At 38.6% G+C, this 26,525-nt stretch overlaps 1 protein-coding gene across 1 annotated transcript; it reads left to right on the top strand.

Annotated features, from left to right (window-relative positions):
- Positions 1-53: 53 nt before the first annotated feature.
- On the top strand, positions 54-24,760 carry CENPH (centromere protein H). The gene is made up of 9 exons (XM_004764508.3): positions 54-280; positions 5,749-5,804; positions 10,723-10,771; positions 11,163-11,237; positions 13,315-13,371; positions 16,543-16,606; positions 16,949-17,000; positions 20,412-20,575; positions 23,831-24,760. The coding sequence occupies exons 1-9, from the start codon at positions 147-149 to the stop codon at positions 23,921-23,923; spliced, it is 744 nt and encodes a 247-aa protein (XP_004764565.1). The 5' UTR covers positions 54-146; the 3' UTR covers positions 23,924-24,760.
- Positions 24,761-26,525: the final 1,765 nt, after the last annotated feature.

Raw genomic sequence — 26,525 nt, 5'->3', positions numbered from 1 at the left:
GGAAGCGGTGGAGCCTTAGGGCGGAAGGGGCGGGACGGAGTGCGACGATACTCCCGCCCTTTCCGGGCGTCAATTAAGTGGCGGGAAAACCGGCTCCTGAGGCTGCATCTTTCTGTCTCAGGCGTTTCCTCTTCGCGCCAGTCAGAATGGAGAAGCAGCCGGGAAAGCAAGCGGCCACGGAGCCCGCGGACTCCGGAGCGGGAGGCGGGGAAGGCGAGCCACCACAGGTCGCCGGCGCCCAGGCGGCGCGTCCCGAGGACCGCTTGACCCTGCTGCTCAGGTTGTTGTCCCCTCTAGCCGGGATCCACGCTGGCGTCGTGGCCGAGAGCCCCGCCCTTTGCTCTCAGGGTCCCGAAGGCTTCGAATTCTGAGTTGATTGCTTATTGTCTGCGTCACTGCGTCATTCAGCTGAGCTTCTTAAGCCTCCTGCGTCATCTTCGAAAAAGGGGAGGGTTACACCTTCTTAGTAAAGTTGCGGTAGGGGTTAAATGTGATACTCAGAGGCAGGCGTTTAGCATAGTGCCCCGGGCCCTTCGGCGCTGTAATTTCCCCTCCTTTTCTCCTGCACTCAAGCCCCGATATTCAGTCGGGATGCGAGGCGTCTCTAAAGCCTTTAGCTACATAAAGAAATGTCCTGTCTCTTTGTTTTATGGTTATGACCCTTTTCTTTCTTTTTTCTTTTTTTTAGATTTTATTTATTTATTTTGTCAGAGAGAGAGAGAGAGGACACAAGCAGGCAGAGCGGCAGGCAGAGGCTGAGAGAAAAGCAGGCTCCGCGCTGCGACCCCGGGATCATGACCTGAGCCAAAGGCGGCGGCTTAACCAACTGAGCCACCCAGGCATCCCAGTTATGGCCCTTTTCAATCCAGAAGCATCGTTTGTTATATTTCCTACCAAGAGCATGATGTTTATTCTTTTCCACTCAGTGCGGTGTGAATTTTGTTGTGGCCCCTCAAGCGAAGAAAAGTTTTTATGTCTTTAAGTGGTTGGGACAAAAAAAAAAAAAATTCCTGAAAGAATATTTAATAACAGGTGAAATTATATGAAATTCAAATTTTGGTGCCCTTAAGGAAAGGTTTTCCGTAACACAACTTTCCTGCTACAGGGTCTGAGTTGAATAGCTAAAGTAGAGATCGTGTGAATCACAAAGCTTGAAATATTTGTTTGGTCCTTGACAGGGAAAACAACAACTTCAAAATATTCTAAATCATAATAAGGGGATCCTCCCCAAAGAATTGTAACTGTATTTTAGCTTAGCTACTACTTGGAAAGGTCTTGGCTAGTAAGCCTCACAGTCTCAGTTTAAAAAATTCCCTCCTAGGGCGCCTGGGTGACTCAGTGGATTAAGCCTCTGCCTTTGGCTCAGGTCTTGATCCCAGGTCCTTGGATTGAGCCCCGCATCTGGCTCTCTGCTCAGCGGGGAGCGTGCTCCCCCTCCCACTCCCCCACTTGTGATCTCTGTCAAATAAATAAATAAAATCTTTAAAAAATAAAAATTCCCTCCTGCCTACAACATAAAATTCTAAAATATTAAAGATACAGGATCACCTTTTTTATATCAGCTAAAAAGGGAACTGTTCTTACAGAGTGTTTTTTTGTTTGTGTGTGTGTGTGTGTTTAATTTTATTTGACAGAGATCACAAGTAGGCAGAGAGGCAGGCATAGAGAGAGGGAGGAGGAAGCAGGCTCCCTAATGAGCAGAAAGCCAGATGCGGGGCTCCATCCTAGGACCCTGGGAGCATGACCTGAGCCAAGAGCAGAGGTTTTAACCCACGGAGCCACCCAGGCACCCCTTACAGCGCATTTTAAAATGCTAGCCTAACTTCTAACCCGTAAGAAATTCTTTCCATTTGGAATTTCAAACATAAGGAACTTAAACCATAGAGGTTTAAAATCTTTGTAATGTCACTTACCTACTCATACAGGTCTCAAAATCATATAGATCTCAAAATTATAGAGCATTTTCAGAATTATGAAACTACCATGTAAATGTCCAACATCTTCTAAGTATAATGTAATAACTAGTTAGGATTTTACCCATAGCTTTTCTACTTATTTTATGTATGATTTTTAATTAAGTACAATCTTAGGACAACTAAGAAACTATGAATTATCTAAGAATTAATATATTTGTTACTTTTCTATATCTCCTAGGAGTGTTACAAACTTTTTAAATTTGTTAGAATGTTTGCAATTTTCACCATTTTGGTGTGTTTCTTTGTGTAGCCCATATTTCTTGAGTGTGACATATTAATAAATTTAAAAATTAGAAATTTAACTTTTCCTCATAGTTGCTTTATCTCCACCAGAGTCCATTTTGCATCTTTCTCTGAGACCTTTTTTTTTTTTAAAGGGATTTTATTTTTTAAGCAATTGGCACACCCAGTGTGAGGCTCCAACTCACAGCCTGAACTGAGCCAGCCAGGCCCTGCGCTCAGTAAGATTTGAGCATAGTTGACACAATGTTACATTAGTTTCTGTGTATAACTTAATGATTTGAAAAGTTTAGGGGTGCCTGGGTAGCTTCAGTCAGTTAAGCGTCTGCCTTTAGCGCAAGTCAGGATCCCAGCACCCAGGGATCCATACTGTTTTCCACAGTGGCTGTACTAATTTACATTTCTACAAACAGTGCAGGAGGGTTCACTTTTTCTCCACATCCTGGCCAACTCTTGTTTTTTGTCTTTTTTATTTTAGTCATTTTGACAGATGTGATAGTTCATTGTGGTTTTTATTTGCATTTCCCTGATCATTAGTAAAGTTGAGCTGCATCTTTTCATGTGTCTATTGGTCATCTATACGTCTTTGGAAAAATGTCTTTTCAGGTCATCTGCCCATTTCTTAAACAGACTGTTCTTTTGTGTGTTTTTTTGGTGTTGAGTTGTTTAAGTTCTTTCTATATTTTTGATATTAATCCCTTATAAAAGAAATGATTTGCAGGTATCTTCTCCCATTCAATAGATTGTCTTTTCATTTGCTAGGCAAAAACTTTTTAGTTTGATGTAGTCCCAATAGTTTATTTTTGCTTTTGTTTTCCTTGCCTCAGGAGACATACCTAGAAAAATTTTGCTATAGCCAATGTCAGAAATTACTCCCTATTTTTCTAGTAAGATTTTTATGGTTTCGGGTCTCCTGTTTAATTCTTTAATCCATTTTGAGTTTAGTTTTATGTATGGTGTTAGAATTTAGTCCAATTTCAGTCTTCTGCAAGTGGGTGTTCATTTTTCCCAGCACCATTTATTGAAAAGTCTGTCTTTTCCTCATTGTATATTCTTGCTTCCTTTATCATAGATTAATTGACCATATAAATGTGGGTTTATTTCTAGGGTCTCTATTCTGTTCCATAATCCATTTGTCTGTTTTTGTTCCAGTACCATACTGTTTTGATCTCTGCAGCTTTATAGTATATCTTGAAATATGGAATAGTGATAGTTCAGGTTCATTCTTGGTTCTATAGGATTGCTTTGGCTATTTGGGATCCTCTGTGGTTCCATAAAATTTTATTTTATTTTATTTTAAAATTTTCTCTTTTTTTTTCTCTTTTTTAAAATTTTTTATTTTTTTATAAACATATATAAAATTTTATTTATTTATTTGAGAGAGACTGTGAGCACATGAGAGAGTACAAGCCAAAAAGGAGAAGCAGACTCCCTGCTGAGCAGGAAACCTGATGCAGGGCTCAATCCTAGGACTTTGGGATCCTGACCTGAGCAGAAGGCAGATGCTTAACTAACTGAGCCACCCAGAATCCCCCACCCCATACAAATAGTAGTATTGATTGTTGTAGTTTAGTGAAAAATGCTGTTGGTATTTTGGTAGGCATTGATTTGAAACCATAAATTGCTTTGGGTAATATGGACATTTTTGATATACTTTTTTTTTAAGATATTTATTTATTTATTTATTTGACAGAGAGAGAGAGAGAGAGAGAGATCACAACTAGATGGACAGGCAGGCAGAGAGAGAGAGAGGGAAGCAGGCTCCCTGCTGAGCAGAGAGCCCGATGCGGGACTCAATCCCAGGACCCTGAGATCATGACCTGAGCTGAAGGCAGTGGCTTAACCCACTGAGCCACCCAGGCGGCCCTGCAATATACTTTTAATACATGACATGGAATATCTTTCCTTTTGTTTTTGAATTGGCCTATTCAATTTCTTTCATCATTGTTTTATGGTTTTCAGGGTACAGGTCTTTCACCTCTTTGGTCAAGTTTATTCTTAGATATTTTATTCTTTTTGGTGCAATTGTAAATGGTGGTGTTTTTAAAATTTCTCTTTCCATGACTTTGTTTTTAGTATGGAGAAATGTTGCCGATTTCTGTGTTTTAAGTTTGTGTTCTGCCACTTTACTGAATTCATTTATTCTAATACATTTTTTGGTTGAGTCTTCAGGATTTTATGAGTATAGTCTCATGCTGTCTGCAAATAGTGACAGTTTGACTTCCCTACCAATATGGATGCCTCTTATTTCTTTTTCTTGTCTGGCTGCTTTGGAGAGGACTTTCAGTACTATGTTGAATAAAAGTGGTGAGGGTGGGAATGCCTGGGTGATTCAGCTGATTAGCATCCATCTCTTGGTTTGGGCTCAGGTCATGATCTCAGACTCATGAGATGGAGCCTTGTGTCAGGCCCCACACTGAGCGGAGAGTCTGATTGATCCACAAATATTGTACTACCCTTGTATCCAGATTAAATCCTGTCTGATTATGGTGAATGATTTTCTTGAATGTGTTGTTGTATGTGGTTCACTAATATTTTGTTGAGGATTTTTGCATCTATGTTCACTAGGAGTATATTGGCCTAAATTTTCTTTTCCTTTTTCAGATTTTTTTAGATTTATTTATTTATTTGAGAAAGAGAGAAAGCATGAGTGAGAGGGGCAGAGGCAAAGGGAGAGTGAGAGAGATTCTCAAGCTGACTCCATGCTGTATTTATTGAAGATCTCACTGAGTTCTTCTGTTCTTTTCTCCAGCCCATTGAGTATCTTTACAACCATTACTTCAAATTCTTTTTCAGGATTACTGTTTAGTTCTGTTTCATTTAGTTCTTTTTCTGAGTTTATTTTTCTTGTTCTTTCTTTTGGAGTATATTCCTCTGTCTCCCCATTTTGCTTGAGTTTTTGTGTTTGTTTCTATAGAAAGGTAAACAGCTATTTCTCCTAAACATTATCTTGTGTATGGTGTCCCTTCTGCAGACTGTGTATGGTTGGTGACTTTTTAGCTGGCTGACTGGAGCTGTAGCTGTATATGCTAGATACTCTTAAACTGTGGCATGTCTCCATCTCTCTTCTTGTTCTCTTTATCTTTGGTTATTCAGTAGCTGTTCAGTCAGCCCTTAGTTTTTCAGGAGGAATTGTTCAATTAATAGATGTAATTTGGTGTGTTCTGTGGAGGAGGACAAAGTTTTTCCCTCAACCCCATCTTCAACTGGAATTCTCTTTACACCCGCTTTAAATAAATCAGGCCAAACTAGAAGACATATTGCTGAGTACTTGCACTCATTTTATTGCATAAACTTCTGAAAAAGGTGAGTTGGTTTATAATATAGTAGTGCGTACATCCTCTATAAATATATGACTTTCTGGGGCACCTAGCTGCCTCAGTCAGTAGAGCATGCAACTCTTGATCTTGGGGTTTTGACTTTGAGCCACTTGTTAGGAGTAGAGTTTACTTAACTTTTTAAAAAGTATATGTGTGTGTGTGTGAGAGAGAGAGAGAGAGAGAGAGACTTTCTGTTTTCTTTATGCTTTCAGGTTGAGAGCACAGACAAAACAACAACTCTTGGAATATAAATCAATGGTTGATGCAAGTAAGTATTTTCATTTTCAGATAAGATTTTGTGAGCTTGGTGAGGAACAGTATTCTAAGAAAATCAATTTTACAAAAAGTTGTTTATTTAGGGAATGGGAGTGTCAGCATAATTTGGTACTATACTATATAAAAAAAAGTCAAAAACCACGATTGCCCTGTGCCTCAGGAACTTGTTAGGAATTCAGGAAATAGATGAAAAAAACCCTAAACAATAGTGCAAGACAGTTTTCGTTCTGTTGATTAGAGAATTGGGAAATTTCTGTGGGAAGGAATCATAGGACTTGACCATAAATAGCTTAGAGATTAAATTAGTGGATCAGATGATTGTTAAATGATCCAAGATCTATACTTTGAGAAATACTTTAAGATACGAATGAGAGGGCGCCTGGGTGGCTCAGTGGTTAAAGCCTCTGCCTTTGGCTCAGATCATGATCTCAAGGCCCTGGGATCGAGTACCGCATCGGGGGGTCTCTGCTCAGCAGGGAGCCGCCTGCCTCCTCCTCCTCTCTCTCTCTGCCTGCCTCTCTGCCTACTTGTGATCTGTCTGTCAAATAAATTTTAAAAAAATCTTTAAAAAAAAATAAACAAAAGATAGGAATGAGAGGCAGAAGGGAGATCATCTTAAAGAAATGAATGATAGGGACGCCTGGGTGGCTCAGTTGGTTAAGCAGCTGCCTTCGGCTCAGGTCATGATCTCAGGGTCCTGGGATCGAGTCCCACATCAGGCTCTCTGCTCAGCAGGGAGCCTGCTTCCTCCTCTCTCTCTGCCTTCCTCTCTGCCTACTTGTGATCTCTCTCTGTAGAATAAATAAATAAAATCTTAAAAAAAAAAAAAGAGAGAGAGGGAGAAGCAGACTCCCTGTGGAACTGGGAACCTGATGTGGGACTTGATCCTGGGACTCCAGGGTCATGACCTGAGCTGAAGGCAGTGACTTAACCAACTGAGCCACCCAGGCATCCCAATAAATAAATAATCTTAAAAAAAAAAAAAAAGTTTATTTATTTGAGAGAGACAGAAAGCACAACCAAGGGAAGGATGGGGGAGGGGCAGAGTGAAAGGGATAAGCAGACTCCCTGCTGAGCAAGGAGCCCAGATGTAGGGCTCAGTGCAGGACCCTGGGATCATAACCTGAGCCAAAGGCAGATGCTTAACAGAGTGAGCCACCCAGTCACCCCTGAAGAGATGTAAATTTATATTTTAAGTTCTAGAAGTCTTAAGGAGCAAGAGAGTACTAAAATAATGGTTTAGCTCTCCTAAAGTAATGGCCATTATTGCAACCTAATTTGTTAGCTTTTCAATTACAAAGATATGTTTTGGCGAGTTTTTCTATCTCTGTGAAATAGGCTTAAAGAATAAAACCAAAACTTGAGGTTGGATCAAGAATTATGGAAAACCTGAAGGGCCACATAGATGACTTGGGTCACTTAACCTGAATACATGTTTAACTTAGGAACTTTTCAGACTGCTCAGATTCTTTTTTTTTTTTTTTTTAAGATTTTATTTATTTGTCAGAGAGAGGGAAAGAGAGCGAGCACAGGCAGACAGAATGGCAGGCAGAGGCAGAGGGAGAAGCAGGCTCCCCGCTGAGCAAGGAGCCCGATTTGGGACTTGATCCCAGGACGCTGGGATCATGACCTGAGCCGAAGGCAGCTGCTTAACCAACTGAGCCACCCAGGCATCCCTGCTCAGATTCTTTTATAAGGCCATAGATCCAAAGGCAGTTCTAGTGTGTTGTCCATCTGATACTCCAGGTTTTCTAAAGTCTTTTTATGCAAAACAAGAACAACAAAAAGTAGGACTATGAAATGAGCCCCCTGGCCTCTTTTCTGCTTAGTAAAACTAGTAATTTATGAAACTGGGATATGAAACAGGTCTTCTTGCCTCCAAAGTCATGACCTTACATTATATCAATAATGCTTCCATCAAAAACTATCAGTATGGGGGCACATTGGTGGCTCAGTCGGTTGAGCATCTGCCTTGGGCTCAGCTCATGATCTTGAAGTGCTGGGATGGAGTCCCTCATTGGGCTCCCTGCTCAGCAGGGGGTCTGCTTCTCCCTTTCCCTCTGGTTCTCCCTCCAGTTTGTGTGCTCTCTCTCACTCTCTCAAATAAATAAATAAATATGCTTTTAAAAAAGATCAGTAAAATGATTATACCATTAAGATACGTTCTTCCTAGAACCAAGAGATTTCCATTTATTTAGTATCCTTTTTAAAATTTGATAGTTGGTCTTAAGAAATTTTAGCCATTCTAATGAGTATGTAGTGGTATCTCATGTGGCTTTAGTTTACATTTTCCTGATAACTAATTAATATTGAATATCTTTTCATGTGGCTATTGGCAATTAATGTATTTCCATTTATGAAGTAGATCTGTAAATCTACTTTTATGAAGTGTTAAAATATTTGCCTATTTTTTAGTTGGATTGTTAATATTATTGAGTTTGTGTTCTTTGTTTATAAATGTAGTTATTTTTTTCAGATACCTATATATATATAGATACAGGTGTATATTTATAGATGTAGGTATCTATATATCTATAGAGATATAGGTATCTATGTATTTACTTATATATTTAGCGGGTATTTTCTCCCAGTTTGTTTCTTGCCTGTTTTTTTTTCTTTTAAGATTTTTATTTATTTATTTATTTGACAGACAGAGATTACAAGCAGGCAGAGAGGCAGGCAGAGAGAGAAGGAGAGGAAGCAGGCTCTCCGCTGAGCAAGGAGCCCAAAGAGGGGCTCGATCCCAGGACCCTGGGATCATGACCTGAGCCAAAGGCAGAGGCTTTAACCCACTGAGCCACCCAGATGCCCCTGCCTTTTTTTTTTTTTTTTTTTAAGATTGTTTTATTTTTAAGTAATTTCTACATCCAACATGGGGCTCAAAGTTACCACCGTGAGACCAAGAGTTACAAGCTCTATGGACTGAGCCAGCTACGTGCCCAACTTACCTTTGTTTTTTAACTATCTTTTGAGGAACCAAAGGCATTAATTTGATGAAGTGATTTTTATCAGGTTTTTTTTTTTTTTCTTTTGTGGTATATGATTTTAAGTTCTAGGAAGTCTGTGACCACTCCAAGGTCACAAAGATTTTCTCGTTTGTTTTGTTCTACAAGGTTTAGGGTTTTATGTTTAACATTCAGTTCTATGATCCTTTTTTAGTTAATTTTTGTACATATGAATTCATTTTTTCCCCTATGGAAATCTAATTTTTCTAGCACTATGTGTTCAAAAGACTTTCCTTCCTCCATTGTATATGTATGGGTCTATTTCTGGGCTTCTTGCTTTGTTCCTGTGAGGTATCTGTCTGTACTTATAATAGTGCCACACTGTCTTGATTACTGTAGGTTTATAGTAAATCTTGATATCAACTTCTTTAAGTCTTCCAGTTTTGTTCTTCTTTATCAAAATTGTTTTGACTGTTCTGAGTACTTTGTGTTTTTATATGCATTTTAAAATAAGCCTGTCAGGGAGCCTGGGTGGTTCAGTGGGCTAAGCCTCTGCCTTTAGCTCAGGTCATGATCTCAGGGTCCTGGGATCCAGCCCCTGCTCAACAGGGAGCCTGCTTCCTCCTCTCTCTCTCTGCCTGCTGCTCTGCCTACTTGTGATCTCTGTCTGTCAAATGAATAAATAAAATCTTTAAAAATAAATAAATAAAACAAAATCAGCCCATCAGTTTCTACAGAAAATGAAGTGAGAATTTTGATTGGGATTTGATCAGAATCTATAGAACAATATTGGATAGATTTTTTTTTTAAGGTTTTATTTGTTTATTTGACAGTTTGACAGAAATCGCAAGTAAGCAGAAAGGCAGGCAGAGAGAGGAGGAAGCAGGCTCCCCGCTGGCAGAAAACCCAATGTGGGGCTCAATCCCAGGACCCTGGGATCATGACCTGAGCCCAAAGGCAGAGACTTTAACCCACTGAGCCACCCAGGCGCCCTGGGGTAGATTGTTTTATTAGCCATATTGATTCTTCTAATACCTATACATGATATATCTTTTCAGTATTTGAACATATTCAGTGTAGACGTTATATGCATATCTTGTTAAATTTATCCTTAAGTATTAATTTCCATTTTTTTCCCAAATTTATTTATTTTTGTGAGCGAGAGTGTGAGTGCATGAAGGGAGGGGGCACACGGAGAAGCAGTCTCCCCACTGAGCAGGGAGCTCTACGCAGGACTCAGTCCCAGGACCCTGGGATCATGAGTTGAGCCAATGGCAGACTCTTAATGGACTGAGCCACCCATGCACCCCTGATTGTTTTTTCCTAACATAAAGACTTACAGTTTATCTTTCTGACATTGTTCATGGTACTGTTTTACTCCTTTTTTATTATTTTTTTTTCCTCCTTTTTTATTTTACATTATTCTCAAACTGCTCTGTCCAGTATGGTAGCCACTATCTCTATGTGACAATTGAACACTTAAAATATGATTAGTCCTTGAGAGGAACAATAAATGCAAAATACAGAAGATTATAAAATATTTCATTAGTAATTTCTTTCATTTATTTTTTGAAAAAATTTTATTTACTTATTTGAGAGAGAGAATAAAAGAGAGAGCATGAGAGGTGGGAGGTCAAAGGGAGAAGTAGATTCTGCTGAGCAGGAAGCCTGATGCTGGACTCTATCCTGGGATTCCAGGATTGTAACCTGAGCCAAAGGCAGTTGCTTAACCAACTGAGCCACCCAGGTGCCCCTTCATTAGTAATTTAAGATTAATTACATGTTAAAATATTTTAGACCTATTGAGTTAAAATAAGTCACACTGAAATATTTTCACTTGCTTTATAATAGTATAGAAACTGAAAGTTAAAAATTAAATTTTTGGTTTGCATTTATGGCTTATATTATATATCTGTTGGACTACACTCTTACTATTACTAACTTCAAAACATTTTTTATTTGTAGCTGAAGAAAAGAGTCCAGAACAAATCTTGCAAGATAAGCAAGTTGAAGCGTATGTCATATCTTTAAATTTTGTGTTTTTTACTAAGATTTGGTATTATCACCCATCTTACACCATTATTTTCCTTTTTCCTTTTCTTTATTTTCCCAGTAATTTTTCATGCTTGTACTTATAAGTTGTTGATATGGGAGATGGACCTAATATGTACATCGGTGACCACAGTAGCACTTTTGGCATTCCCCTTCACAAGATAATTAGCTGAGTACCTCGGAGGCATCTGTTTACCAAATCTAGAAATGCATCAGTGTGGGGGAACCTGCAGAATAATTTTATCTAGATAGGGTCATTTTACTTTTTTCAAAGGTTTACTTTATATATTTTTCAATATTCAATGACTTTTTTTGATATTACTGAAATTTTTTTGTTCATGCTTCTTTGACAGTAAAATTGAAGACCTGGAAAATGAAATTGAAGAGGTGAAAATTGCTTTTGAAATGAAAAAGCTTGCATTAGACAGGTAATTATTACAGTCTAGGTATAAGCATTGAGAAGTCAATGCAAAACAGGTATGATTTGAGGTGGAGGGAATCTTTTAATTAGTCTAAATGAGATTAATCAAGTGATAATGATCATTAGATAATAGTTACACAAATTTTGAGCCCTGAGAGAAGTTACATCATTCATTAATACCTTCATTTGAAGTAGTTACATGAGATTGACTTAATAAAATGTCAGTCAAGGAAATTGAAGGGTGAGCTTAAATCCCATCCAGTGTTTCAAAGGATTATGTGGATTCAGTTACTACTGTAACTATTAATCAAGTAAAAGAATTGTTATCAAGTTTAATGATACACACACACACATATTTAAGATTTTATTTTATTTTATTTTTTAAAGATGTTATTTATTTGAGAGAGAGAAAGAGTATGAGAGGGGAGAACGTCAGAGGGAAAAGCAGACACCCCACAGAGCTGGGAGCCCGATGCAGGGCTCCATCCCAGGATTCCGGGATTACGACCTGAGCCAAAGGCAGTGGCTTAACCAACTGAGCCACCCAGGTGCCCCTAAGATTTTATTTTTAAGTAAAACACCAATGTGGGGCTCAAACTCAGCCCCAAGATCAGGAGTCTCATGCTTTACTGATTGAGCCAGCCAGGTATCCCTAAATACATTTTTGATATAGGTTTTGCATCTGTATTTTAAAATCCATTGAACAAATAATTTGAATGCTTACTATGTCTTAAGCTTTGTGGTAGGTGTTAGTATACAGTTGTTAATAAGAGAAACATGATCTCTTACAGACCTGTGATCTGAATTAATGATCTCCATTAAGTGGATGACTTTTAAAATTACTTCCTTGTGTTTCTGGGCTTCTCAGATGAATTTCTTATACATTTAATTGAAAAGTAGTTAAAGTCCTCTTTATTGCTTCTAGCAGTGAACATGTTTCTATATTCTCATAAACTGGCTCATTATATAGATTATATGTATTTTTTTATTAATTCATTTTAAGTAACTCTTTGCCCTACTTGGGGCTTAAACTCATGATCCTGAGATCAAGTGTTGCATGCTCTCCGGACTGAAAGAGCCTGGTGCCCTAGATCATTTTTTTGTTTGTTTAAAGATTTTATTTATCTATTTGACAGAGAGAGAGAGAGATCACAAATAGGCAGAGAAGCAGGCAGAGAGAGAGGGGGAAGCAGGCTCCCTGACGAGCAGAGAATCCGATCTGGGGCTCGATTCCAGGACTACAAGATCATGACCTGAGCCGAAGGCAGAGGCTTAACCCACTGAGTCACCCAGGTGCCCCATAGATCTTTTTTTTTTTTTTAAAGATGACTTCAGAGCTATTAAGAGATCTTATTTTAATGAATTGAATTTTTGTATGTGGCAGAAAGGAAAAAACTAATATTGCTAAGTTGATTGCCTTTTCATTATTACTTATTAGCTATTTGGATATAAAAGTAATTTATGCAGTTTGTTTTTGTTTGTATGAATGCATATTTTAAAGTTTACGTTCAGGTATGGCTTTGTATTCCCTAACTCCATGTTAGGCCTAATCTGGTCTCTGTAGTGCCTTAATGGTTCCTTCTGACCCTGCACCAAAGTGGATGGCTTGGAGACCAAAGCTCAGGATGATTTCAAGTCTTATTGGTCCCTCAGCCTGGCAGCACACAACACAGGCAGCAGCCCTTTCCATCTTGTTATTTACCATTTCTGTGATTTATTTATCAAAGTATTTCCCATACAATAGTGTTTAGAAACCTACTAATGGTTTAGGTTACGTTTAAAGAAAAATCAGGGGTGCCTGGGTGGCTCAGTTGTTTAAGCAACTGCCTTCCGCTCAGGTCATCGTCCTGGATTCCCGGGATCGAATCCTGCGATGAAGTCCCACATCAGGCCTGCTCAGTAGGGAGTCAGCTTCTCTCTCTCTGATCCTCCCTCTTCTCATGCTTTTTCTCACTCTCAAATAAATAAATAAAATCTTAAAAAAAAAAATCAGTCTTTAAGTTGTATGTATACATTTTTTCTTTTCAATGTACACAAATGTTATCCATGTTTTATAATGCCAGCTTTTTTCCCTTGCATTGTAGGATGCAACTTTCGACTGCACTTAAAAAAAACCTGGAGAAAAATAATCCCAGGACTAGGTATGTTTGTTTTTTTCTTTTTCCTTTTTTACTGAATTTGTTAAGGCTAAGAATAAGAAGGGAGATCTGCATAATGACTTTAGTTTTCTGAATTTTTTTAAATTAACTGTCAGTGCCATCCATCTTTATCTGGGGAATAAGAAAAGTGATGGAATTTTTGGCCTCTGCAGCATTATAATTTTTAGAGTCCTACTGACATTTGGTTGGATTGCAACACTAAGAAGCAATGGAGATTTTTAGACAGACAGTCTGATGAGTTTGAAGGAAGATTTTGAAAGTTTACTTTTGTTCAGTATTTACTATAAAACAGGGATAGAGCTGTCTCACTTATCCAATAACCAGGAATTGGGTTATTGAGACAGGAAGTATATGCGTCATTTTTCACTGGCAGAAAATGAGCTTGTATATGTAAACTATTTGGCAAGAAATATAAAATTAAAACTCTGGCAGTCAAGGTTCTATATAATCTGATCCTCTGTGTCTGGCCTCAGGGGCCTTACCTATGCTCTTATATCTCAAAGCTCTAAAAAAAATCTTGTGATAAAAGATCTCTTGGAGTGCCTAGGTGGCTCAGTCAGTTGAGCATCTGCCTTTGCTCTGGTTGTAATCCCGGGGTCCTAGGATCAAGCCCCACATCGGGCTCCCTGCTAATTGGGAGCCTGCTTCTCCCTCTCCCTCTGCTACTCCCCCTTCTTGTGCTCTCTTTCTGTCAAATAAATGAATAAAATCTTAAAAAAAAAAAAAATGATCTCCTACCATTAGCACCAGAAAAGTGTTAAGATGCATCTGGACACTTCCTTTCTCTGGGTGTCTTTAGTTCAGACTGATAATGTATTCTCCCCATATTCCTTTTAACTCCAGGATTACATAAATCCTAAAATATGAATTTGGGCCCTCTAACAATTGCTCCTCCATAAAAGGTGAGCTTTAAAAAAAGATTCCTTTTGGGGCACCTGGGTGGCTCAGTGGGTTAAGGCCTTTGCCTTCAGCTCAGGTCATGATCCCAGGGTCCTGGGATCGAGCCCTGCATTGGGCTCTCTGCTCAGCAGGGAGCCTGCTTCCTCCTCTCTCTCTCTCTCTGCCTGCCTCTCTGCCTACTTGTGATCTCTGTCTATGAAATAAATAAAAATTAAAAAAAAAAAGGTTCCTTTTTTTTTTCTTTCAAGATTTTATTTATTTGAGAAAGAGAAGACAAGCATAGAGAGCTGCAGGCAGAGGGAGAAGCAGGCTCCCCATTAAGCAGGGAGCCTGATGCGGGACTTGATCCCAGGATCCTAGAATCATGACCTGACCCTTAAATGACTGAGCCACCCAGGTGTCCTGAGCTTTAAACATTCTTGAGTTAAAGAGGTACAGGAGAAATTGACCCCCGGAAAGGACAGAAAGGCCAAGCAGGCTGAGGTAGTTTCTTTAGCAAGTTTTAAGTTTACAAACCAGTATAGCTATAAGTAGTAGAAAATGAGTTTAGTGTTCTCAGGTCTTACAAAGATTCACATTTTCAGCCTCCTCAACAAAATCCTTTGCATGAAGTGTTTCTCATGCCTGGCTGATATCAGAATAATTAGTACACAGTGATCACATTGCTGGTCCCATTCCAAACCTGTTGACTCAATCTCTGAGTCCAGATGGGCATGATGGGGGTAATGTGGTGGTCTGCATTAAACATCCTCCCAAAGGGTAGTGGCACTTTAGAAATATAAGAACCATTATTCTTACCCAGTCTTACTTTTTACTGTTTGGCTCCAGCTATGTCAAGGTAGGTAATCTAGGTAATTACTTCATGTTCTTAAAGATTCAAGAATTTCCCTTGTGCTACTCTGTGCACAACTCTTTCATTACTGGTTGTGATGGAACCATACTGTAGTTGTGGTTTCATTTTTCTCTTTCAGCAGATTCTTTCCTCTTGATGTTTTACTTTGCTTTATATTCCTGGTGTCTACACAGGTCTTAGGATGTAGTAGTGCTCAGAAATATTTGTTGAAGACATGAGGGTAAGAAGTGTCTTGAATATTCGTTGAAACTATTCTCTATGATGCTATCTATAATAGTGAATACATATCTTTATACATTTGTCAGACCCAAAGAATGTACACCATCAAGAGTGAACCCTATAGGGCGCCTGGGTGCCTCAGTGGGTTAAGCCTCTGCCTTCGGCTCGGGTCATGATCTCAGGGTCCCAGAATCAAGCCCCGCATCGGGCTCCCTGCTCAGTGGGGAGTCTGCTTCCTCCTCTCTCTCTGCCTGCCTCCTTTGTTTACCTGTGATTTCTGTCTGTCAAATAAATAAATAAAATCTTTTTTTTTTTTTTTTTTTTTTTTTTTTAAAGATTTTATTTACTTATTTGACAGAGAGAGAGATCACAAGTAGGCGGAGAGTCAGGCAGAGAGAGAGAGAGAAGCAGGCTCCCGCTGAGCAAAGAGCCCGATGCGGGGCTCGATCCCAGGACACTGAGATCATGACCTGAGCCGAAGGCAGCGGCTTAATCCACTGAGCCACCCAGGCGCCCCTAAATAAATAAAATCTTAAAAAAAAAAAAAAGAATGAACCTTAATGGGCTTTGGATGATAATGATATGTTAATATAGATTCATCATTTGTGATGAATGGACCTTTCTGGTAGGGGATGTTGATAGTTGAGGGTGCTGTGTGTGGTGGGGGACAGAGGTATATGGGTTTACTTTGCATTTCAGTTTTGCTATGAATCTAAAACTGCTCTAAAAAATAAAGTCTGTTTTTCACATTTAAAATTTTTTTTAAAGATTTTATTTATTTATTTGACAGACAGAGATCACAAGTAGGCAGAGAGAGAGAGGGAGGCAGGCTCCTTGCTGAGCAGGGAGCCCAACATGGGGCTTGATTCCAGGACCCTGAGATCATGATCCAAGCTAAAGGCAGAGGCTTAACCCACTGAGCCACCCAGGCACCCCTAAAGTCTGTTTTTTAAAAAAGCAACTCATTAGCATGTTATTAGGGCTTTTTCTCCAAAATAGGAGATTTTTAGAAATGTTCCTACATGCTTAAATTACACATTTTTTAAAATTGTCTGTGACTTTCTATTGAAGGATAAGTAAATTCCCTGAAAGGAAATACATAGCAATTGATTTTGTTCATTAATGATATTTATTAATTATTTTTAATCAGGGTTACAAATCATTTTTTTATTCCTTTTCAGCGTGCTCATGGACAACATGAAACACATATTAAAGCTAAACAAATTAATAATGAAATCACACCAGGTAACTGTGTATTGGGCTGCTTGCTTATGCATTCTCATGATTTCAGTGCCTTGTTGCTGGCAACTGTATTATGTGTGATCATACAGGATTACCCAAAGATTACTGGTATGATTGGAATTCACTGTTCTTAAGTTTTCTTTTTCTCATAACTCAGTTATTTCTGTCTATTGTTGCTAATTATTTACTTAAAATTTAAGCTACTGTCCTTTTTCTTTTTTGGTATGGAAATAAAGGGATTGAAAACAGGAGGTTTGGAAAACATGGGTAATAGAGAAAATTCAGTGATGTATTATAGGTTTATTCTTAGGTAATACATCTTAATCTTTTTATTTTTAATAACAGGAATCTTGGGATTTGGAGGAAAAACTACTTGATGTTAGAAAGAAGAGATTACGTATGTAGAACAGTTTTTTTGTTTTGTTTTTTGTAGAAAACATTTTTACTTACTATGGAGATTGATAAGGCTAGTTACCTCAGCCATTGAGAAATTTCTTAATTTTCAGATTTTCTTAAAATTTTACACATGGCATTTTTAAAAGTAGTATATAAAATGTTCACTTGATTCATTTTTGTTGTTTTAGAACTTTAAATCACAAAATTAATACATTCCCAGGGAAAGAAAAATCAAATGATACAGAGTGTATAATGTGAAACCCGTATTTCCTTCCTGTGTGACCACAGTTAGGTATATATCATTCCAGTACTTTTTCCATGTCCATATAAACATATTTATACATACATAATTTTATTTTATTTTTTTCAATTAACACATAATGTATGATTTGTTTCAGGGGTACAGGTGATTCAACAGTCTTATACAATTCACAGCACTCACCATAGCATATAACCTCCCCAATGTCCATAACCCAGCCACCCTATCCCTCCCACCCCCTGCACTCCACCAACCCTCTGTTTGTTTCCTGAGATTAAGAGTCTCTTATGGTTTGTCTCCCTCCCTGGTTTCATCTTGTTTTTTTTTTTTTTTCTCCTCCATTCCCCTACGGGATCTGTCTTATTTCTCAGATTCCACGAATCATTGAGATCATATGATAATTGTCCTTCTCTAATTGACTTATTTCACTTAGCATAATACCTTCTAGTTCCATCCACATCGCTGCAAATGGCAAGATTTCTTTTTTGATGGCTGCATAATATTCCATTGTATATATATACCACATCTTCTTTATCCATTCATTTCTTGATGGGCATCTAGGTTCTTTCCATAGTTTGGCTGTTATGGGCATTGCAGCTATAAACATTTGGGTGCACGTGCCCCTTTGGATCACTACATTTATATCTTTGGGTAAATACCCAGTAGTGCAATTGCTGGGTGGTAGGGTAACTCTATTTTCAACTTTTTGAGGAACCTCCATACTTTTTTCCAGAGTAGCTGTGCCAGCTTGCATTTCCACCAATGGTGTAGGAGGGTTCCCCTTTCTTTGCATCCTTTGGAACATCTGTCATTTCCTGAATTGTTAATTTTAGCCATTCTGACTGGTATGAGGTAGTATCTCACTGTAGTTTTGATTTATATTTCCCTGATGTCAAGTGATGTTGAGCACTTTTTCATGTGTCTCTCTTGGCCATTTGAATGTCTTCTTTATACATACTTAATTTTAAATTATCATTTGATACATATAATTCTACAGCTTTTTTTTTTTTTTTAAGATTTTCATTTATTTATTTGACAGAGAGAGGTTACAAGTAGGCAGAGAGGCAGGAGGAAGCAGGCTCCCTGCTGAGCAGAGAGCCCGATGCGAGACTCGATCCCAGGACCCTGGGATCATGACCTGAGCCGAAGACAGTGGCTTAACCCACTGAGCCACCCAGGCGTCCCAATTCTACAGCTTTTTAACTTAACATGAGGTGGCTTTTTGCATTGAAATTATTGAAACTTTTTTTATTTTTATTTTTTTTTATTTTTTTTTTTTTAAAGATTTTTTTTTATTTTTATTTATTTATTTGAGAGAGAGACAGTGAGAGAGAGCATGAGCGAGGAGAAGGTCAGAGAGAGAAGCAGACTCCCCGTGGAGCTGGGAGCCCGATGCGGGACTCGATCCCGGGACTCCAGGATCATGACCTGAGCCGAAGGCAGTCGTCCAACCAACTGAGCCACCCAGGCGTCCCTGAAACTTTTTTTAAAGTAATAATATACATTTTCAGTAGAATTTGGAAACAGAAAAGTATACTTAGGGAAAGTAAAATTTTAAAATTTACTATCAAGATATAATCACTCTTCAGTGGTTCTTTTTGTTGTTGTTGTTGTTAAAGATTTTTATTTTATTTATTTAAGAGAGAGAGTGCTCACACTCACAAGAGAGCACAAGCAGGGTGAGGGCCAGAGAGAGAAGCAGGCTCTTCGCTGAGCAGTGAGCCCATTGTGGAGTTCGATCCCGGGACTCCAGGATCATGACCTGAGCTGAAGGCAGCCATCTAATCGATTGAGCCACCCAGGTGCCCTTTTTTAAGGATTTTATTTTTTTGTTTATTTGAGTGGGAGAAGGCATGAACAGGAGCAGGGGAAGGAACAGAGGGAGAGAGAGAATCTCAAGCAGGCTTCATGCTGATGAGGTTGTATCTCAACCTCATTGGGGAGATAGGTTCCGGATTTGATTTCACAACCCTGAGATCATGACCTGAGTAGAAATTGAGTCAGACACATACCTGACTGAGCCTCTCAGGGGTGCCTTCAGTGCTTATTTCTTATCTAATAAAATTGGCCTCATTTTATTCTGTGTTGTATTGCCTTTTTCATTTAATATTATGGGTATGATTTATTATTTTTATATATTATACAGATTTTTTTATAAAGATTTTTATTTATTTATTTGACAGACAGAGATCACAAGTAGGGAGAGAGGCTGGCAGAGAGAGAGAGGGAAGCAGGCTCCCTGCTGAGCAGAGAGCTCGATGTGGGACTCGATCCCAGGACCCTGAGATCATGACCTGAGCCGAAGGCAGCGGCTTAGCCCACTGAGCCACCCAGGCGCCCTATATTATACAGATTTGCCTGTTTGTAAGTATTCTCAGGGTCAGAAATAGTTCCAGTCACCTGATCTTTGGATGTTCAATGTTTTTCCTCGAATTCCAACCTATTTTGATCCATTAATATCAATGAACCAAGCTCTTGGGACACACCTATTTATGGTTTGAGATAGTTTAATTCTTTTTTTTTTTTTTAATATTTTATTTATTTATTTGACAGACAGAGATCACAAGTAGGCAGAGAGGCAGGCAGAGAGAGAAGTGGAAGCAGGCTCCCCGCTGAGCAGAGAGCCCGATGTGGGGCTCGATCCCAGAACCCTGGGATCATGACCTGAGCCGAAAGGAGAGGCTTTAACCCACTGAGCCACCCAGGCGCCCCAGAGATAGTTTAATTCTTATAACCTTTCAGAAACTACAGGAAATGGTTGATGATGTGTTTATCCCTGGAAAAGAGAATCTCTTAACTGGAAATTTATCTTGTTGATATGTCATTTTTGTAAATAAAGGAGGAAAAGGTATTTCCTTACATATATCTTCTGCCTTTCTTTTGGCAACCCTGAGTAAGTCCTCTTTAACGTGGTGTCACTTCAAACGTAAGTAGACAGGTGTCATTATCATGCAGGACACGGCTAAGGATAAAGTTAAAATACTGGTATTTTTCATCACGAAAGTCATTTTCAGATCAAAATGGAATTGCAACTCAAAATGATGCTTATTAAATATTTTCTCTTGATATAGTCAGGAATTGTTCTGCTTCACAGTTTCTCCAGTTTCTTATTTGTAGGAGTTGTTCAATAATGTATTTTTTTTAACCTGTTAGAATTAAAACAAGCTTCAGAAAGTAAGCTTTTAGAAATACAGACTGAAAAGAACAAACAGAAAGATGATTTGGCTGTTATGGAGAATTCGGACAAGATAAAGGCCATACAACAAAACCTGCAGATGGAGATACAAATTACTACAGTTATTCAGCATGTGTTTCAGGTAACATTTATATAAGGAAAGTAGATAAAGAACTTTTTAAAAATGATTGGTTCTGTTACTTTCAGATTTACTTTCAGTTAGTCTTTGATCCTGAAAAAAAAAAAAAACATGAATTCAATACTAAATATTAGTCTGTTTACATATATTTGGAATTTGTATCTATTTAATGTTTTAGGCTTTGACTTTTTGTTTTGGTTAGAACTTGGGCATTTGTAAGTGTAATGACTTTAGCAGCTTTGTAGAGACAGGTATAATGATGGAAAGCATTAGAACTTACACTTGGGAGGTAGGGGAAAACATGGATGCGGGTAATGGAAATTTAGAATTATGTTCCATACTGCAACTTAAAAGTTGTGAACCTTGAGCAAATTATTTAAGTTTTCTAAACATCAGTTTCCCTGTTTAGAAAGAAAGGTTGTAAAACCTAAAAAAGATAATTCATGTTAATCTGTTTAGCATAATGTCTGGTCCAAGTAAATTCTCAGTAAATGTTGGTAGTTATTAGCATATTACCTCTTAAACTTTATGTGCTCCTTTATTCTGGAGGGTTTCTTTTCTTTTTTTTTTTTTAATATTTTATTTTTTATTTCTATTTATTTATTTATTTTTTAAGATTTTATTTATTTATTTGACAGAAAGAGATCACAAGCAGGCAGAGAGGCAGGCAGAGAGAGAGGAGGAAGCAGGCTCCCTGCCGAGCAGAGAGCCCGATGCGAGGCTCGATCCCAGGACCCCGAGATCATGACCTGAGCCGAAGGCAGCGGCCTAACCACTGAGCCACCCAGGCGCCCCAAATATTTTATTTTTTTGTCAGAGAGAGAGTGCAAGAGAGCAAACGCGCAAGCAGGGGGAGTGGCAGGCAGAGGGAGAAGCAGGCTTCCTGTTGAGCAAGGAGCCAGATGTGGCACTATAACCCACGACCCTGGAATCATGACTGGAGCTAAAGGTAGATGCTTAGACAACTGCGCCAGCAGACATCCCAGTTCTGGAGGGTTTTCATTACTTTTTTTGAATGCTAAAATGTCTCAAGCTGATGAAATGAAATACTTATATTACTAGATTCAATTAGGAAGATACACAGTTAAAACTGCCCATTATGTGTAAAGCAAATATTTATTATGTGTAAAGCATATCCTTGTAGAATATGAGTTCTTATAGCTGACCATAAGAAATTCTTCTTCAGGTCTCTTTTTATTTTAAGACTTTGTTCATTTAATGGGGCGCCTGGGTGGCTCAGTGGGTTGAAGCCTCTGCCTTCGGCTCAGGTCATGATCCCAGTGTCCTGGGATCAAGTCCCGCATCGGCCTCTCTGCTTGGCGGAGAGCCTGCTTCCTCCTCTCTCTCTCTGCCTGCCTCTCTGCCTACTTGTGATATCTCTGTCTGTCAAATAAAATAAAATCTTAAAAAAAAAAAAAAGACTTTGTTCATTTATTTAAGAGAGAACATAAGCAGTGGGAAGGGATAGTGGGGGGAAAGAATCTTAGGCATGCTGCACACTGAGCACAGAGCCATCATGGGCTCAGTCTAATGACCCTGAGGTCTTGACCTCAGCCCAAACCAAGTGTCAGTTGCTTAACTGTCTGAGCTGCCTAGGCTCCCCTCTTCATCAGGTCTTAAACCTACCTTTTAGTAGCAGTGGGTTACTCTATTAGGAGTAAGGAAGTCCCTTAAACTAACCTCCAGTGGAGAACTACATCATAAATACAGGATCATATTAATTTTTTTTTGGCATACTTTCCTTCCTACTACTTTTTGAGACTTCTATTTTTTGTCTTTCTTAGCTTTTATTCATATCCTCTTAGTGTTAATTTTGATTTAATGAAATTGTTACTTTGTTAAGCAGAACACAGCTTTGGCTACATTAGGAGCTCATGCCCCTAATGGGTTCAGTCATACCTGAATGCTTACTTCCCTTTGCGTTTGTAAATTTAATTGGATTTACGTACACCAGCCCTCTAGCCAGAATGTGCCATGTGTAAGCCATGTTGTTGAGTATTTTTATTTATTTTATTTTATTTTATTTTATTTTTTTTTAAAGATTTTATTTATTTATTTGACAGAGAGAAATCACAAGCAGATGGAGAGGCAGGCAGAGAGAGAGAGAGGCAAGCAGGCTCCCTGCTGAGCAGAGAGCCCAATGCGGGCCTCGATCCCAGGACCCTGAGATCACGACCTGAGCCGAAGGCAGCGGCTTAATCCACTGAGCCACCCAGGCGCCCTGTTGAGTATTTTTATATATAACAATATAACACTTAAATTCTAAAATCTATTTGAACAGAATTTGAATTAGTAACTTAGTATCATTGAGCCATAGTTTTTCTATTTAAATACATAGGGTATAATAGTTCATGGTTAAACTGTTTTTCACTGGGCGCCTGGGTGGCTCAGTGGGTTAAGCCTCTGCCTTCGGCTCAGGTCATGATCCCAGGGTCCTGGGATCGAGCCTCGCATCAGGCTCTCTGCTCAGCGGGGAGCCTGCTTCCTGCTCTCTCTCTGCCTGCCTCTCTGCCTACTTGTGATCTCTGTCAAATAAATAAATAAACTCTTCAAAAAAAAAAACAACCTTTTCACTATAGAAGTGCAAAATGACTGAACCATAGCTGCAGTCTTTTTCCTTTAATTTAGAATATCACTGCAAACATCCCAAAAACTGATGAATCCAAAAAAATTGTTGTAACATTGTAAATATTCTCTATAATTATGAGAATCAAGTATGAGGGAGAGGGACAGAGAATCTCAAACAGCAAACTCTGCCCTGAGGGAATGGAGTTGTGTGTATGCGGGCACGCACACATGTGTGCAGGGGTGGGTGGGGGGGCTCTGTCTCAATCCTGCCAGATCAGGACCTGAGCCAAAACCAAGAATCAGACCCTTAACTGATTGAGCCCACCGGGCCCCCAAGAATATATTTTTTATAGAGTAGATGCCTATTCCTTACTGGTAAATATTTGATAAGATTAGTGAAGGGGGGACACCTGGGTAGCTCAGTTGGTTAAGTGTCTGCCTTCAGCTTAGGTCCTGATCCCAGGGTCCTGGTATTGAGCTCACCCCACATAGGACTCCCTGCTCAGCGGGGAACCTTCTTCTCCCTTTCCCTCTGTTCCTCCCTCCTGCTTCTGGTCTCTCCCTTTCTCTCTCAAAAAAATAAATAAAATCCTTTTTTAAAAAATTAATGTAAGAGAATTTTTAAAAATTTTGTTAAATTTGTAATTGTACTTATAACTTTAATATAAATTTTTTTCTTTTTTATTACAGAACCTTATTTTAGGAAGTAAAGCCAATTGGGCAGAGGATCCTGCTTTTAAGGAAACTGTTCTACAGCTTGAGAAGAATCTCACCATGATCTAATAAGAATTCTGATTTGTCATTTTTTGCTTTAATCTTGATATGTCATTTAAATAGCAAATTTCAAGTAAAATTTTTATTTAATAATCTCGGAACTGATATTGCAAACTTTTGTAGCTTAACACTATAACATGGAATTTGTTCTTTCAAATATATTAATTAAAGTGACTGACATTCTCTAAAAGAATTTGAAAGTCATAGCCTGGCAAGGGTCCCAAAAGACATCTAATTAAGCTTTCCAGTGAATGTGGACATTTTTTTTTTAACATTCCTGGCAGTCCCAACTCATTTGGAAAAAGAACTTTTTTTTTCTTTTTCTTTTTTTCTCTTCTTTTCTTTCTTCCTTTTTTTATTCTTTGTAGTTTAAAGTTTTTATAAATTCCAGTTAACCTACAGTTTAATATTAGTTTCAGGAGTAGAATTTAGTGATTCGTCACTTATATTTGACACCTCAGTGCTAATCACAAAAGTGACCTCCTTAATACTCATCATCCATTTAACCCATCCCTCCACCCCCCATTATTTGGAATACTTTTGTGCATTTGTCAGTCAACTAAAATACTAGAAGAACGAGAAAGAGATATCCATATCTTGATGTTTTTTCAACTATCGGTTGTATTGATATACATAGCATTGTAAATTATATAGTTTGGTATAAGTTGAAAGTGTACAATGGGTTGACATAGCGTTGTATAAGTTGAAGGTATACAGTGGGTTGATTTGACCACCATGGCTTTAGCTCACATCTCCATTGTGTCACATAATTATTTCTTTTTTGTGGTAAGAAGATTTAAGATCTTAGCGACTTTGAAATATACAATAAAGTCTTCTTAACTATAATCACAATGCTATGCATTTGATCTCCAAAAACTTACTCATCTTCTAACTGCATTTTTGTATTCTGTGAGCAACATCTCCCCAAGTCCCCCACACCCCATCCTTATCTTTGTTTATTTATTTGCCCATCTGCATCTTTATTTCTTTTTAATTTTTTTTTAAAGATTTTATTTATTTATTTGACAGAGAGAGAGAGAGAAAGAGCGCGCTCACGCACACAAGCAGAGGAAATGGCAGACAGAGGGACAAGCAGGCTCCCTGCTGAGCAAGGAGTCAGATGTGGGGCTCCATCCTAGGACCCTGGGATCATGACCTGAGCCAAAGGCAAACAGTTAAACAACAGTTAAACAACTGAGCCACCCCTATATCCCCCATCCACACATCTTTAAACAGAAACCCAAATAAAGCACCTCAATCTTGAAAAACAAGATAAAATGTACCTGAAATGTTAAGGCTTGTGGTTATTATAGAGTAATTGTGTCTTTTTAATTTTGTATTTCTATATCACATATTACTTGTATAAGTTAAAAAGTAAAAAGAGTAAATGTTACTCTGTCTTATTAAAAAATAGAACTTGGGGCGCCTTGGTGGCTCAGTGGGTTAAAGCCTCTGCCTTTGGCTCAGGTCATGATCCCAGGGTCCTGGGATCCAGTCCCGAATTGGGCTGTCTGCTCAGCAGGGAGCCTGCTTCTCCGACTCTCTCTGCCTGCCTCTCTGCCTACTTTTGATCTCTGTCTGTCAAATAAATAAATAAAATCTTAAAAAAAAATAAAATAGAACTTGCTCAGGCACCTGGCTAGCTCAGTTGGTAGAGAATGTGACTCTCGATCTGGGGCTTGTGAGTACAAGCCCCATGTTGGGTTTACAGAGTACTAAAAATATATAAACGTTAAAAAAAATAAAACTTGGAGCACCTGGGTGGTTCAGTGGTTAAAGCCTCTGCCTTCTGCTCCGGTCATGAGCTCAGGGTCCTGGAATAGAGCCCTTCATCGGGCTCTCTGCTCAGCAAGGAGCCTGCTTCCCCCTCCTTCTCTGCCTGCCTTTCTGCCAACTTGTGATCTCTCTCTCTGTGTCAAATAAATGAATAAAATCTTAAAAGAAATAAAACTTGTTATCTTTTATAGTATCCCATCCATTTTTACAGAAAGCTCTAATTTGAATTCCTTATTCAAATAATTGAATATTTAAATAAATTGAGTTTGGAGCTGTTGATCACTTTTATAGACAATGTAGTATTTTCAACATTCTTTTTCTTTTTAAAAAGATTTTGTTGATTTATTTGAGAGGAAATGAGTGGGGGCAGGGGCAGAAGGACAAGGACCCTGAGCTCATAACCCAAGCTTAACTGACTGAGCCACCCAGACACCCTTCAACATTTTTTTAAGCTGGAAGTTCAACCAACTGACCTACTCAGGCCACCCCAATAAGTTACATTTTTCTTACAGAAAAGCATTACTCTGGAAAATACCTTCCTGATATAAAGATTCAGCATCCTCTAAAAATCTTTTTGCATTTTCCTGGGATTTTCTTATCCTTTGTATTCCCTTCTAAAGCCCAAACCTGACATAGTCAGTTTTTCCTCAAGTGCTGAACAATTCCCTGGCTTTTAACAAACATTTATATCTCTTTTGGATCCATAGTTTGGCTGATCATTTTATTATCATTTTATTTATTTGACAGAGCAAAAGCAGGGGAGAGAGAGAGCCTGAGGCAGGGGAGGGTGAGAGGGAGAAGAAAACTCCCAGCTGAGTGGGGAGCACAATGAGGG

This window comes from Mustela putorius, unplaced genomic scaffold, assembly GCF_011764305.1.
Source record: "Mustela putorius furo isolate JIRA1106 unplaced genomic scaffold, ASM1176430v1.1 tig00000145_pilon_pilon_pilon, whole genome shotgun sequence".
Lineage (NCBI taxonomy): Eukaryota > Metazoa > Chordata > Mammalia > Carnivora > Mustelidae > Mustela > Mustela putorius.
Note: the sequence above shows the minus strand (reverse complement) of the source record. Positions and strands in the feature narration are given on the sequence as shown.